Source organism: Amphiura filiformis, chromosome 1, assembly GCF_039555335.1.
Source record: "Amphiura filiformis chromosome 1, Afil_fr2py, whole genome shotgun sequence".
Taxonomy (NCBI): domain Eukaryota; kingdom Metazoa; phylum Echinodermata; class Ophiuroidea; order Amphilepidida; family Amphiuridae; genus Amphiura; species Amphiura filiformis.
The window spans coordinates 59,069,936-59,087,167 of NC_092628.1; the positions used below are offsets into that span (position 1 = coordinate 59,069,936).

General features: G+C 36.2%; 1 protein-coding gene across 1 annotated transcript; it reads left to right on the top strand.

Annotated features, from left to right (window-relative positions):
- Positions 1-474: 474 nt before the first annotated feature.
- On the top strand, positions 475-12,145 carry LOC140149800 (insulin-like growth factor-binding protein-related protein 1). The gene is made up of 2 exons (XM_072171845.1): positions 475-1,335; positions 11,813-12,145. The coding sequence occupies exons 1-2, from the start codon at positions 822-824 to the stop codon at positions 12,127-12,129; spliced, it is 831 nt and encodes a 276-aa protein (XP_072027946.1). The 5' UTR covers positions 475-821; the 3' UTR covers positions 12,130-12,145.
- The last annotated feature ends 5,087 nt before the right edge of the window (positions 12,146-17,232 follow it).

A 17,232-nucleotide genomic window follows, 5' to 3' on the forward strand; every position in this document is an offset into this window, starting at 1 on the left:
ACCATTTTAAAGCTTATGATGTATATTTGTTAAACATGAAATAAAACAAAATTGACCGGGGGAGGAATTTACGGCTCATTCGCCGTGAACGGTCACATATCTCCTCAGGACTAAAAAAAAAATATCTAAAAGCTTCTAAAGCCTGTACAGTGTTAATGTAAAAAATAACGAACTTTCTTCAGATACCTAGAACTCAAATTTGATTGGGGAATGGGCGTCAATCGGGTCACCCGCATTTTGTCTGTGAAAAATTAATGTTGAGAGAATGACACGTAATAACGAAATGGCAACAGACATTTCGTCCTTTTGTCCCGCAGATTGTTTAACATAATATATCTTTCAATAATCAAAACCATTTTGTTCTCGTTTTTACATCTCATTAACGAACTGGTGTCCAATACCACCTTCTGTTATGGTTCGCCTCTTGTGTCAGTATTATTTTCAATCATCCTTATCATCATCCGGGAACTAGGGATTCATCACGACCTTAAAGGTCGATGTCCTACGGGTTTAGTAACGAGTTTAGAATGGCTGCAGAGTTAAGTTGCTTATTGCAGCCGTAAACAGATGAAACCCAAACACTACGTCTCGAGAAAAAAGTTTTTCGATGCGTCAAAGCGCTGTTTCAGCCGGGAGCTGTGGGTGTAGCTAGCACACATACCGGATGTATTACAAAGCTATATGCTAAAATAGAACAATTGGTTTGTTAATGTTGGTCAAACCATACGGCAATGGAATGACAGTAGTATTTGGAACATTCTGTTCCTACTTATACGGATTTGTGTGAATTTGCTTCAGATTTGAACAACTTTTAAACAATCATGGGATTAATATCACTTTTTATTGCTTTCGTTAGCTTTACAGCTGTTGCGCGCGTGTCCACCCAGCAGCGGACAGATAACGAATCACCAGTTTCAACAGAAGCTGTACAATGTAACTGTGAAACGCGCATCTGGACTTGTCCGCAACCGTTAGCAGATGAGTGCGCGCATGGATTAGTGCCCGATACCAACGATCCATGCGCGTGTTGTAAAGTTTGTGGAAATGGAGAAATGTCATACTGCGATTTACAAACCATTAAATCACAAATCATACCCGGACGTTACTTTCCATATCAACACACGTATGGAGTATGTGGTGAAGGCTTAACTTGTAAGACTAACTTTGATGTGAACCCGGGATCTCAACCAGAAAGTGTATGTTTCTGTGACGATGATGAGATGGTCTGCGGAACCAATGGGAAAACCTATGATAATATTTGCCATCTAAGAGAGAAGAATATAGCCACGAAGAGTAAGGTGATAACAGAGGCTTCAAGAGGCCGGTGTCCAGGAGGTAAGCGATGCATATTACGTTAAATATTTTTCAGTAGTTTACGGTTGTAATCCAATTTGTATTTGGAAACCTATAGTTAGAATGAGACACAGATAAACAGGGTGCGCCAGAGTCAATCTAAATAATGCTTTGCCGAGTCTGTTGGAAGAATAAGTCATCAAATACTAACAAAAAATTAAAAGCTGCAATCTATATCATGTAATGTCATGTGTATTGCCAGAAATAGATGTTAACATTGAAAGGTGGTGGTGCGACATTAACTATTAATTCAAGCGGGGACCTAAACGTACTCGTTATAATGTATTTCTTAATGTTGACTAGGCCCTACTCAGTTGACACGGGGCGGTCCGCTTGAAGACTTACCGAATCTTCATTAGGAAAGGGGCACCTGCCCAAACGGCTCTTTTCAAAGCCACCATTTTATAAGCAATCACATGTAGGATAGATAAGGTGTAAATGTGTGGGTATAAAAGGGGGCAGCCCACTATGATACTCTGTAGGCAAGGGTCCATTTAACCCATGTTTTTAACACAAAATCAATTCTACGATTGAGGTAGCCGCAGACTGGCTCGCGGCCCCCACTAGCCCGAGGTACTCACACCTCCGTCACTACGATTTCCACTGGCCTTCTCCGTCATGCGAAGAAGGAACCAATAGGGCCATGATGTGTCGGGCTAGGCCCCCACAAACTTGGCGAAGTCTGAGGCTATAGTTAATTTGGTTTTAAATACCTAAGACCCCAAGTTCATTCTTGATGTATAAGTAAAAGACTTCCAGAAATCCCCGTAATCTATTATGACATGCTGCTATATATGCATGGGAACAATTATTGAAAGTTATTAAGTTAAAATACAAAATGTGCACACTGTGATGCACAAGGTACAACCATATGAGGTATGCGATGTTTGAAAGAGCATCTTGTTTTGAATACCATATTTCGCATCTCTCAGGATTAGCTAGGATTCCAATCAAATCCTTTATTTTGATAAGAGTGAAAGAAATACACCAAAGAGCTTCAGGTACACGCTTTAACTTTACAGGGTGTACCATTGTACAGAGTTAGAATGAATGCTCTGTGAGGTTGGTCATTTGCCCGGGTCCTTTGATTATTTTTCTTCATTATATCAATTTTAAGAGACAGTTTTGCACATCCTGTATTTTGTTACGCAAGTTATGACATAAACAATCCTAAGACCCCAAGGATTCTTATAGTAAGGTACTAAATTGAGAAGCACCGGCTATGATATCTCGGTTAAAATGCTAATATCTGTTGAAAAATATTGGTCAAGATCGATGTTTGTTTCCTCTCAAGTCAACTTGACTCTTAAGCATCTTAAGTGAAATCTACCAAATAACAAAACAGCTGTATCTAGAAACAGTAGCTTAATAAACGCGAATACAACTTTGGGGGTATGTCCCTTGAAGTTGAATCCCAGGAAGCATTAACCCTCTACATACCTTTTCTATCTAGATAACAAGCAGTAAGGTAGCATTGGTTAACAGAATTTACAATTTAAAGGAAAAAAACACAGCCACATTGAAGTGCATTGAAAATGCGTTTTTAATTAGTACAAATTAATATTAGTTTTGGTTGCTGACTTGTGCGATAGCTTTGATATTAGACTCCAAGTTTTTTGTGACACACTGGCGGCTGATGTGTGTACAACTTATACCTTATCCTACATGGATAGGAATTCACCCCCTTACCTGCAAAATATATAATAGGTAATATATTCCCTGATGGATAACATAGACACAAGACAGCTGTTGAAATCTTATCCGTCTTGGGAAGGCAAATAAAAATACGCTATACCAGTGGGTATCTTTTCATACATTCTACTTTCCTTATTATGGACCAGCTCTTTTTACTGGTACTTGACACCCGAATCGTTTCAGAATTATTTACAGGTACATGTTGTGATTATTATGATAGTTAGGTAAATGATGTGCATTAATGTCAACTGTCATTAAATGATGAGTACCTGTGATACAAAACTTGTGCATATACAGTATGACTCAGTTAGGAAGTCCAAGTGCTTTCGGCAACAAATGATACATTATGTTTTCTGTTTGGTCCACCGCCATGACTGAATAATAATAAGAATAGCTAACTTTGCGCAATGTACGCAGTTTTATGGCTGTTTCTCGTCAAAGGTTAATTACACTAATTGGGCTATTTATTAATTAGATTGATTGGCCCATGCACCTTAACAATAATAATGTTATGCTTAAGATCTGTTGTATGTTATTACCCTAAGTTGTAATCCAAATTAACACATAATCGTCCTACGGGTTGGATTCAAATTGCCACACAAAAATAAAATATGAAATAAGAAAACAATAGCGAGCATAGTGAAGATTATCTTTTGGTTGCATTTATTGATGCGCTTTATTTACAATGTCCAGTTTCACAGGTCTTAATCATACTTCATGTGTACAAGTAGCTACAATGTTTGTATCACAGGTACTCATCTTTTAATGACAGTTGACATTAACACCGAACTATCACAATAACTACAACATGTACATATAAATAAACGATTTGGGTGTCAAATATCATTGTATCATTGTATTGTATTTGTAGGCAAAAGCATTTGGACTTCCTAACAAAAGTTGTAATGTATGACTAATGTTGTTTGCAAGTTTTGTATCACAAGTACTCATCATTTAATGACAGTTGACATTAATGCGCATAATTTACCTAACTATCATAATAATCACAACATGTACCTGTAAATAATTCTGAAAAGATTTGGGTGTCAAATACCAGTAAAAAGAGCTGGTCCATAGTAAGTAAAGTGGAATGTATGAAAGATACCCACGGATATAGCGTATTTTGGCTTGCTCCCCAAGTAAAATGAGCCTCAGAATAACATTAGAAGTGCCTAAAAATCGAATTATTCCCTGCATATTGTCCATATTAACCTGCATAGTTTGCATACGTTTTCCTAAGGTAACAACCCCTTATAGCGTATTCTTAACCTTTTTTACAACAGAACAAAGAGCTTAAGTTTAAATGAAACAATTACTTCATGATTAGTTCATAATTGGTGCAACAGTAACGCCTTCAAAGTCAAGTTCAGCAGGTTGTATTAGATGGGACATGCATCAGCTGTTCAATTAGTCCACCGCTCAGTAGCATTTTCCGTTTACACCTTGTGGGAAAGGGTCTGCGAATACGTTGAACAGGTGAAAACATAGCCACACTTTTGAAAAGTTATATCAAAATACATGTATTAAAAACCGATATTAAAATTTATCAAAGTAGTACAAACATGAATGAGGCATTCTTGGTAATATTTTAAAAAAAACTGGTTATTTTGTATCATATAATACCACATCGAAATAACATAATGACGGCATACGCCCCTATTGGGTGTCGCTCATATGGTTTCGATTTTGCATTGGGCTATACAAGCTGGACATTGGCAATATTCATATCTTTACCAAAATCTGTGAAAAAGTCACGTCTTTGTTCGCACAAAAATGTACGCATCAAACTGAGGTGTGGTTTTCAAATTTGAAAATTGTGCTTTTTAATAGTGTGGCATTATTGTGGTGGCGCCTTGTTACAGACCCGAAAGATACAATAGTTTGATTAAAGTGAAAGTGTTTTATTTGGTATTTGGTTGTTTTTTTGTAATTGGTAAATCCATTGAATGTGCGTTTCATCTGCGTAAGACCTGATCAACTCATTCTGTGTTTCCTATTCAGAATTATCAAATATTTGGACAACAATTCGTAACTCGTTTCCTTCTTGTTGTCAATTGACTAATTTAGTCAAAAATTTGTAAGAGGCCCACTCCAAACAATAGCCCGAAGTTTTATCCGCGGATGAAAACTTTCACATAACCTCAAAACCTTGTGCTACTGCACTGAACAAAACAAATCCAGGGATTATTATTTTTGGCAAATGTGTTGAAAATATAGGCTTACACCCATTGAATGTTTTGATATGTATAACAAAAGAAATGTAGGGCAATGCTTGTGATACACATAATTATTCTAAGCAGAAGCGATGTACCCTGAGACTTCTTCCAAAACAATAGGTAGTGATAAATGATTGACAGCTATTTGAGCCATGGTCTGCTACTATTTGTATCAGCATGATCAGTGAACTTAGTGAGCACTGGTGAGGAAACAAAAGTACATGTACTTTTGATCAGTGTACCGTGAATGAAATTACAACGGCCGATTGCAAAAACCGTTACGCATGATTTGTCTTTGTGTGCGAGTTACAAATTGTAAATCAGAAACTTGAATTAAACTATTGTATCAAGAATTACAGTAACATTGTCGACCAATAGGGGTGCATTGGTAAAGAAGTATATTTGAAAACAAAAATAAAACAACAGTTATCAAAATGATTACTAACTGCACAGTTGAACAACAAAGGCGTTATCTAACAAATCTAACATATCAACAACATTTTGGTAATAATTGTTACGATTGCCAAATGGCCGTTAATTGTTAAGCACATTTGGAAAGATACTGATTAGAATGAACTATCTGACATGTTTGCTATGCAAAGCAGAACCCAATCTAGAACAACAAGGAAGAACAAAGATAACAATAATATTCAAGATGACCTTGAATTCCATATGAAATTCGTGCAAATATTTTGATGACATAAACTTCCGACCGCCACTTATCTTATAATTGTTCGAACAATACTTTATGCATGTACAGCACTTTTGAGATGTAAAAACTCTGTGGAAAGTTGTTGTCTGAGGCAAGAAACTCAAATAAAAGCACGTATTACAGTAATATCCCAGCAAGATGCAGTAACAACTTAATGGCTTTATAAAGGACGGAATTCACCCCTAGGTTTACTCCCACGCATTGAATCGATTGGGAGAATCACAAAACTGGGGAAGGGAACACTTTTAATAGAAACATACAAAACGTCACTTACCACTATTTTGTTTTTATTCCCCCTTGTGCCATAATATCATCAGGTATGTTGACTAAATTTGATGTGGTTCTGGAATAGAAATGGAGGTCGTGACTTACCTATTTTTTGATCCATGCTTTTAAAGTATTAATTTTGCAAAGTTTAAAGCGAGCACTGAACAGCAACTTACAGATGACTATACATCTGTGAATTGAGATATCTTATTTCAAGAACAGTATGGTCAATTGTCAAAATTCAAAAAGTATGTGATTGCTGATTTATTCCTTAACCACACCAAGTATTTAGTTATGTATAGTTGTTGCGTTAAAATACCCAAACAATTAAGTTTCCTACAATACAGTTCCTTCAGAGACACCCTGTTTGAAAGTTGAATATTAAGAAAATTGTGTCACGTACGATGGAAGTGCGAAATTCATACACAAACATGGAGCTTGCCCCTCGTATAATTTGACATTTTGTTCATCATCTTTAGTGTTCCAGTTGCTGATCAGAAACTGCTACAGATGGTTTATATTAAAGAAAGTTAATTTCTGATGTAAAAACACGTTTGAGTTAAATGTTTACAACTTTACATGAATTCTCTGGCTAGCAGCCAGGGTATGTCATATTGATTATTGTATAATGATGGTAGTAAATGTCCTTTTAGATTCCTTCCCATTTGTTAATTCGAAGTCGAACAGAAATCGCTCATTAAACTTGACATTTTGCGTTCAACCATTCATTACATTATACTAGTAATTATAACACATTTTCTCCTTTTTTGTCTCGTCTACCGCCCTCATCGATCGCAATGTTACATCTCGCAACAATCAGTGAAAATTGTGGCAAGTTCGTGAAAATGTTATTTTATTCACTTGTTAAATGAAACTTTCACATCAGAAGGGGATTGAAACCGCTCGGTTTCTATCATCCATCTTCAAACTGATTTCAACCCCCAAAGTACAATTTTGAGGTTATATCATAATATTTTCTACCAATTTAAGCATTCGTCATAGGCCTACTCAGTAATGCCCCCTTCTGATTTGGCTTTATATTTCTTGAACTTTTTATTTGCCGTGACCTTTTATACTACCCACAAGAATCGTACTTACAAATCTAATATGAAACGAGAGTATAATCAAATCAATTCAAATCAAACTGGTTTGATCACGGTAAAAATAGGCAAAACTGGGAATAGAAGTGAATCATTGGGAGTATTATGTAGATGCGAGATGCAATCTTCTTGGCAGTCTCAATGTGCATGTGAATAGAACATTTATGGCCAGAATTAATCGAGAGAGGGGGAGAGATCAGAGATCCCAATCGTATTGTACTTAGGTGGGTGACCTGATTGACAGCCTCATCCGGGGATCTCCAACTTTACCCTATCAAAATGCAGATTTTGGTATCAGGTGAAAGCTCATATTTTTCTCATTAACATATTGAAATTGGGCGTTCCAAATCGGTATATTAACAAAGAAATCGGCAAAAAACTGCCGAATTAGTCTCAAATGTGGTACCACATTTTTTGACTAATTCAGCAGTTTTTTGATGATATCTTCGGAAATACACCGATTTGGAACTCCTAATTTCAATATGTTAATGAGAAAAATAGGATCTTTTATTTGATGTCAATTTATTACATGATCATGATGATTATCATTAAAACACCGTAGACTACCAGTTTTACGCTGTATTAAATGTCAGTAATTCCATGAAGAAGTCGCATTTACAATGAACATTTACATGATCTTTTTGCATGAATGCTTGAAAGGGACAACAGTTTATGTTATACATAAGTTTTAAAGAATTTGATTTTCCAAATATATCAGGTCACCTTCCTTTAATACCAAATGTGCCAGTTTTTTTTTGTTGTTGTTGTTGTTGTTGTTGTTTTTTATCGCAAAGGCATTTGTAACAAAACTATTCAAACTGTAACATGTAATTCAGAGATGCTAAGTTGTAAAATATAAAATTATAATGTTCACTAATGTTGTTCACTGAACTTACATGTCGACGTAGCTATTTTTCAAAATATCAAAGTTTAATAGGTTAAAGACTAAAGACGCTAAATTATGTTTTTAATATGATATGGAATAAGATTGATACTTTCAACATTTACAAAGAATCACTGTTACATGCAGGACGTGCATTACCATTTTGATTTAGCACATTGTGTGTTACTTGTTGAAACATTTATCTCCAATGTATAAATATTTGTATGGAAATATTTATATTTCAAATGTTCAGTTTTGAAAACACATAACGTCACGATAACCCACGCAATGTGTGCCGAGTCACATAAACTTTTTTTTTTATCTTAGAGTCACATCCCGAGTCACATAAACTTTCATCACATTGTATCGGGAACATTTTAACATGTAGCAAACTTAGGGACCGTTCACAAACACTTGTTTGGGGGCCTGATGCAAACAAAATTTCATCGCAAAATTTTTTCGGGGGGCCCCCTTTTCAGATCTCAAAAATTTCAGGGCCCCCCTTTTTGACATCAAAATTATGGGTTAACCCCCATAGAAAAGCATATAAACTCAATTTTCCCCGGAATATTTTTGTCAATCTTCCAGTGCCCCCCTTTAGGAGGGTCAAAACTTTTAAGCCCCCCCGTTTTTCATCAGCCCCCCCCCCTTAACAAGTGTTTATGAACGGTCCCTTAAACTGACAATATTCATTGACAATAATGATTAAAGGTTGTTTTGGCAGAAAATAATTATCAGACTATTGCTATGCTGAAACTGCCTTACCGCCCAAATGCCGAATCCTTTGGAGCTGGCTGTGCAATATTTATGTGTAAAAGTTTCACATTTTTCGATAAGTAGATAATTTCCATTTATATAGATTACCCTTTCGACCTCGACCAATTTGCCTTTACCCTTAAGCAAAATGTCCCTTAAAATACGTCAAAGGTCCACCACTAATACCATGCTTGAACGAAAATATCCGCAAATGGCTTGAAAATTGACCAATATCCATTGGCAGTTTAGATCACCCGTGTCGATTTGACCAAAACCGTGACCCAAGTTGAAATTTTGGTATAAAGAGAATGAGATCTCGCACAAAAATTTGGTAGTGTTTAAGAATTGGTCATGTAAATATAAATAAAGATTTAGACTTCTGGTTTATCTGTTTTCCTACAGGCGACAGCTGTCGTTTTAAAAACTTTCTCTGTGTTAGTACTTTCTAAAGTTACGAGTACATGCAGGATAAAGTTACTTAAAGTTAACATATTTAATGATAGAGAGGTTGCGATTTCTTACGCCTTAGCGCTTACGCCCATGTAACTGTATTTAGGATTTAAAATCACTTCACAGGAGATTAATTTTGAATAGTTAGACAAGCATAAACACGTAAAGGCGTAAGAATTTCGCATCCTCTCATATACCAGAACATCATTTTATAACAAGAAGCAATATATGGGGAAAAGTAAAATTAGCATAGTTTATTTTCAGTCGCAAGTCTAATTTACTTATTCATTGTCACTATCAGATCATAAACGTTATGTTGCATCTGTTTTAACAGATAGAACATAATCAGTGATAATAGAAGAGGAACTAGTGGCAAATGGTGGTCATAGACCACAAACCTAGCTGGGGCTTGTTGGTGTTGTGGAGGTATCTGACCCCTGCAAAATGTTCCAAAAATATTTCCCTGGTCATGAGGTTTGTTGTCACCGAGTTTGAGTCCCGTGCTCCTTACAGATGTCCAGAAAATGCAATTCTAAGATTTGACCCCAGATGACCTTTGACCTGACCCCTGCAAAATGTTCCAAAAATTTTCCCTGGTCATCAAGTTTGTTGTCACGCAATTCTAAGATTTGACCCCAGATGACCTTTGACCCCTTGCAAGATGTTCAATAATGTTCCCCTGGTCACCAGGTTTGTTGTCACCGAGAGTGAGTCCTATACCTCTTACAGATGTCCAGATAACGCAACTCTAAGATTTAGCCCCGGATGACCTTTGACCTGACCCCTTCAAATTGTTCCACCGAGTTTGAGCTTTGAACCCCTTACAGATGTCCAGATAATGAAATTCTAAGATTTGACCTAAGATGACCTTTGACCTGACCCCTGCAAATGCATCAAAATTTTCCTCAGGTCATGAAGTTGGTTGTCACCAAGTTAAAGCCCCATACCCCTTACAGATTTCCAGAAAATGCATTTCTAAGATTTGACCTCTGCGTGACCTATGACCTGACCCCTGTAAAATTTCCCCTGGTCATGAGATTTGTTGTCAATGAGTTTGAGCCACATATCCCTTACATATGTCCAGATAATGCAATTGTAAGATTTTACCCCTTTAATGACCTTTGACCCCAATTATGTGTACAAGTTATAGGCACTGGGTATAGTTGATGCATATGTGCAAGTGACGTCATTGTGCTATGTAATTTGTGGTAGAAGAAGCATTTTGAAGGTATTTGGTTATATACCTGTAATGCCCCTTAATGACCTTTGAACCCAATTCTGTTTACTCACTATGGGCACTGGGTATAGCCGATGCTTATGGTCAAGTGACGTCATTGTAGAATGTTACATGTAGGAGAAGAAGAATTTTTAGCTGAAATCACATTTTTAGCCTATTTGACCCTTCTGTAACCTTTAACCTACTAAAAGTCAGGTGACGTGTATGGTCGTGGTCAATGATGGTTGTGCTCAAGTTAGGTCAAAATCGGTCAAAGCATGTCTGAGCTAGAGCAAAAAATGTGCAATTTGTTGCCAGAAGAAAGAACGGATAGCATTACAGTACCTAGCTGGGGGGGGGTGTAAACCCCCCAGCTAGGTAATAAAATTATAGTTTTGTGACGGTGACTTAAAGCATAGATTTCCATGCTTATACAGTGAACTGACTCGAAGTAACTCGTATTTTTTTAGAACTAAACTGAGCTCAAAAAGAAACTTAAAATTTTTCACAAGGTCATATCTTAAAATCCTGTCCATCAAAATGAACCAAAATTACACACGTTTACTTCAATACTCTAAACACATGTTAGTAACCAAGCAGTTATCCAACTGACACAACAGCAAAATGTACTAACATGGAACAGCCTCCTGGACCACATTCACAGCCCAATATTTGGCACCCAGCAAAAGAAATCTGTGATAATGAGTACAGGATCCGCACAGGTGATAATTTCCAAAGAGTAAGTGGAATAGTGTGAAACAAGACCTGTTTCTTGAAGAAAGTGCGTGAAAAGAAAAAAGCAGCACCGTTTCATCATCTGTGCCAGGATCTTGTATGCATTCTCACAGATTTCTTGTGCTGGGTGCCAAATCATTTGGGCTGTGAAAATGGTCCGGGAAGCTGTTCCGTGTCAGTGCTTTTGCTGTTGTGTCAGTTGGACAACTGCTGTGAGATGTGTTTTGAGTTGAGTATTGAAGTAATCCTGGATGTAATTTTGGTTACGAGGATTTTAAGATATGACATTGTGATTCACAAGTTGTGAAAAAGTTTCTTTTTGAGCTCAGTTTTATGTTTCATTATTTTATACACATAATATATGAAGAAAACTATTATCAAAAATCTCTTTTTAACCACATATTTTCAATTTATTTTCTTTACCCACAGCTCCAAAAGTAGTGACACCTCCAAAATCTAGAACTAACTCCACCGGAGAAAGAATTGTGTTGCATTGTGAAATAGTCTCCTTCCCAGATCCGACAATTGAATGGAGAAAAGAGGGCGTTGATTCATGCTTGCCAGGCGACAATATGCGATTTACCGTACACACCAGTGGGGGACCGGACAAGTTTGAGCACACAACGTTTCTGCAAATCATTGAACTTGAAGAGGAAGATGAAGGATTTTATCATTGTGTAGCGACTAATAAATTCGGGGATGATATGGCAGGAGCACGGGTCAATGTTAGGCAAAAACGAACATAACTTCATGTAGGCTAAATTACAAAGAAAAACATATGTATTGCTGCTTTTTTGTGGATGGAAATGTATATTAATACTTCATCAAACAAAGATGCATTAAACAGGAGAAGGCACTCTCTTAAAACCAAAGATTGAAAAATCAATCTTAAAGATTGTGTTGAAGGAAAAGTCTAAAATTAGATTGAAAATGTAATGGAATTCAGTTTGAATTTTCCATCTTTAAGTCTGATTTCTCAATCTTAATTTGGACTTTTCCCTCACCCCAATCTTTCCATTTAAGAGAGATGCATAATACTTCCATCATGTTTGCTTTTCGGAAAGGGGTGCACTTTTTGTTAGTCGTGGGGAGTGTATTTTAATGTGTATCAAATCAACAACGAACTGTCTAGCCGAGCTTTGAAGAATGAGTTCTTTGAGTCTTCCCTAAAACGTCACACCATATTAAGAAGAACGTTATATTTAAGGGGTACTACACCCCTGCCCAATTTTTGTGCCTATTTTTGCATTTTTCTCAAACATTATAGAGCATTGGTGACAAGTAAGATATGTATATTATAGGGGCAAGGACTACAACTGCTACACTGGAAATTTTATTTCAGCACAGACAACAGTTGTGGAGTTACAGTCACAAATGAGGGAAACCAATATTTGATCAATAAATCAATAACTACTTGCATTGAGTTGCTGAATTTTCAGTGCAGCAGTTGTAGTCCTTGCCCTATAATATACATATCTTACTTGTCACCAATGCGCTATAATTTTTGAGAAAAACGCAAAAATAAGCAAAAAATTGGCTAGGGTGTAGTACCCCCTTAACATTGGGACAATATAAACCTATATGATATATTTTATCGTGCACTATATAATGTAGAATATATGATATACTTAAATTCTGTTGCGATGACATTTTTTTTTATTTTAGCAATAATTACAATTTATAATTATGTATAATGCAATGTCTATATCACAAATCAGAACATTATTATAGAAAATACATGTATAGTATTATGTCGTAGAATATAATATAGAGGCATTACTATAGAGCGCTAGAACTTAAGCTTAAACATCGTGTTAAAAAGTTGTAGTATATTTCTTTACCATAATAAGCAAACAAAAATATAACAATTTGATTTTGGAAAACGCCCGTTATTTAAATTGAACGGAAAGCCTTCTTTTCTGATCGTGTTGTATGTATTAAAAGTATTATATCCAGCAAACATAAACTTTCTGTAAAACTTTGGTGAACGAGTTATAAATGCGTTATGGTTTTGGTCAAAGCGTTTTAACAACATTTAAATGTCGGTCTATATTCGCTGTCGTAGTGCACGTTAGTAACCATTGGTTACTGCTCCAAGCCTGGGCTCATACACCTGTTCCGAATTTTGATATGCCATAGGCTTTGTGATGTGATCATTTCGATCAGTGGTTCGTAAAAAAAAAGCGTGATCTAGTTAACCTAGCAGCGGCCATATTCTAACGTGCACTACGACAGCGAATAAAGGTCATGAAACCATTAAATACGTTTTAGATATAATAAAAACCCACCGCAATAACATTTTTAAAATGCTGTCAAAATGTTATTGTAAAAGATATTTTGGCAAACAGATTTACAGAATATTTGTCAATTTCATAACATTATGTCAGAAAGTTTTGCATCAAACTTTCAAAAATATTTTCTGAACTTGCATTCCCTGAGTATGTGATATTTACTCCGCACGATATACTCTTGCGATACACTCTTTTAATGTTCATTCACATGTATAAGGGGACCTTGTGCACAGAAAATAGGGAAAGGATTTAACATAACAAAGGAACAAGCTCCGAGATCCAGCATAAAGGCCACGGAGCGTGAAATTACCTGATTTACATAACAAGGCATAACTTTTTTTAGAGCCAATGCCCTTTATATCATTATTTGGCGTAGTTCAAGTTTCTCATGATGTTATTAAAACGTTTAATAGGGGGGGGGACTACCCTCTACATAACCCGACATTTTTTTGCTGTGTACTTTCTTTTTCCGTCGTGTTTTTTCTTTTTATAACTACTACTTTACGTTTGAACTAGATCAATGTTTTGTTGTAAATATATCTCTAAAAGACATCCCTAACAACATATCCAAAAAATGCCCAAAAAAAAGGGGGGGAATAGGAGAAATGCTAATTTGCATAAAACAAAAATGGCTGCTTATGCAGGGCTCAAATTCCAAAATTGGTCGATTCTGGATATACCCATATCAATGTATTAAGATTCAGAAAAGGTCTAGTTTGACCTATCTTCGATGTACAGTTCTTGAGTTAGGCATATGTTAACTGTTGGCCTCCATCAATATGAAAAATGCTCCAATTTTGATCAAAGTGGTCTCAAATTGTTCTTCCTGAGATATGGCAAACTATTCTTTGGTTAAAATGTTTTTCCAAGCAGAACAATTTGATCATAATCGGAGCATTTTTTTTTATTATTTGCCCCTGTGTAACATTTGACGACCTCTATATACTTATAACTCAAGAACTGTACATCGGTAGTTCAAATTAGATACTTTTTTTAAATGCTAATAATGAGAAGATGGTATGGTTTTTACCCAGGCTCACTCAACTTGTAATCATGGTAATTTCAGCCCTACATTTAGCGGCCATTTTTGTTTTATGCAAATTAAAATTTTTGCCTACTTCCAGTTGTCCTCGAATATATACGTCTATGACAGTATTCGCTGTCGTAGTGCACGTTAGTAATTAACCATTGGTTACTGCTCCAAGCCTGGGCTCATACACCTGTTCCGAATTTTGATATGCCACACAGTGTCATCGGCCCGATATCTTCATGGCAGAAAATGCCATAGTAGGTTGAATCCACAGCCACGGATGGCCATTGTATTCCCACCTGTTTAATAGTTTTTAAATGCATAGTGGGCTGAAGGACATCCGACTGAGGCTAATGACATTAGCCTGTGACTGACCTCTGTACGGTCAGCGAGCATACATTCGCCATTGTCATATGCTTATAGACTGTCTCTACAAATTTTGGAGGACCAAAAATGGTGTCAAAATGCTCTAGAATACTCGATCGGTACATTGAAGTTGTTTTAGGTCTAAATTCACCTAGATAAGAAAGTTGAAACATTTTGAAATTTCTGGGCCAACATTTTTGAAGGCCCAAAAATGGTGTCAAATGCTCTAGAAAACTCGATTGGTACATTAAAGTTGTTTTTAGGTCTAAATTCACCTAGATAAGAAAGTTTAAACATTTTGAAATTTCTGGGCCAAATTTTTTGAAGGACCAAAAATGGTGTCAAAATGCTCCAGAAAACTCGATCGGTACATTGAAGTTGTTTTTAGGTCTAAATTCACCTAGATAAGAAAGTTGAAACATTTTGAAATTTCTGGGCCAAAATTTTGGAAGGGCCAAAAATGTTGTCAAAATGCTCTAGAAAACTCGATTGGTACATAAAAGTTGTATTTAGGTCAATTTCGGCCAAAATAACGAAGTTCAAAAAATTCAAATTTTGGGCCAAAATTGGGCCAAAATTTTGAATGTCTAAAATATGTCTGATATTACTCCCGCACACTTGATTGATGCATAACAACGATTGAAAGTGTAATATTCATTGTAATAACGAATGTCTAATCTCTAATCTCTTATCTCGAGCCAACTTCACCGTGCTTCTACGATAGTCTCCTACACAGCCAGTTTGTGTCAGTCGGTCTGACACTCATCGATCCTGTATGTTCGTGATAGCCACATATAGTCTGGCCTGAGACTACCTCCACGAGGTTCTACGCTGCGCTATTTAAAATCTTGAATTTTGGTCACTTTTTCAGCTCAAGACGCAAGCTACTCTCTCAAAGCGCAAACTAACGACTATCATATCTGTTCAACATGTATTTTCAAGTGTATGAGACCACATCTGGTTTCTTGAGAAAAAAATCATTTACGGGAGATATTCATCATTTTCCAACCCGGTATCCGAAGATTTTCGTCTGATATCAAAATCGTGCATAGCAATTCACGTGTATCGATCCCGTGTATTTATTTTAATATCTCTGCTGCATCAAATAATTATTAGCCAGGCGATGTCGGTGTGTGCCATAGGCTTTGCGTTGTGATCATTTCGATCAGTGGTTCGTAACAAAGAAAGCGTGATCCGGTTGACCTAGCAACGGCCATATTCTAACGTGCACTACGACAGCGAATAGTCAGACATTTTTACGCTGCGACAGACGATCTCAAGTCAATCAGAAGAAAGCTCGGCATTCATTTGAAAATGTCTGCAGAGAACCGACAACACAACGTAAAAGACGAAGTCGGACTGGTACTTAGCCTCAGAGAATTGGGCCTTCTACATGAATAATTATTCGTCACGCTGCGCCATGCATGATCTCGTAGAAAGGCCCAATTCTATATTTATTTATTTTAATGCAATGGTGAAGTAAAAGCTATACAAATAAACTAAAAGCTAGCAAAAGAGCAATGAAGTTTACTTTATCTATGTAAACTGTTTGTACTTTCACTATTTCAATGGTGCTGTGTAACTTGTACAATGCAACTGAATAAACATTTTCACTTTAGTAACTGTGTGTTGTGACAGTTTACCTCTTTCTAGTGTGATTTTAACTGTCATTTATGTAGGGTGTGTAAAAACAATACTGTCGAGGCCTATTTTTCAATTCAAGTTAAACTTATTTATTGGATTTAGGCCCTATAGTCTATTTATAACTAATAGGTGACACTGCTTAAGGTTGGTTTTAACCCTGCAATTATATATGGAAACTTTCGGGCATCATAACTGCTAAATTGTTAGTCTAAAGTATATAAAAGTATACATAGGCCCCCTAGGCCTATTTAGATTGACAAAGACTTGATAAATTCATCCCTTTGAGGTAAAATTTGGGTTTTTGGCCCACTTCTTTTCGTTAAACGTAACAAAAAAATGTTTGGGCCATATTTTTTATTAATTTTTAAAAACTATATGTTTTTTTTATTTTTTTTTTATTTTGACCAACTTCACCAAAAATATTTGACATTTGGGCGAAAATTAAGCATTTTTTGACAATTAAAAACGGCTCCTTGATATTTTTATCTAGTTTTTAAAAATTAATTTAAAAAATGTTT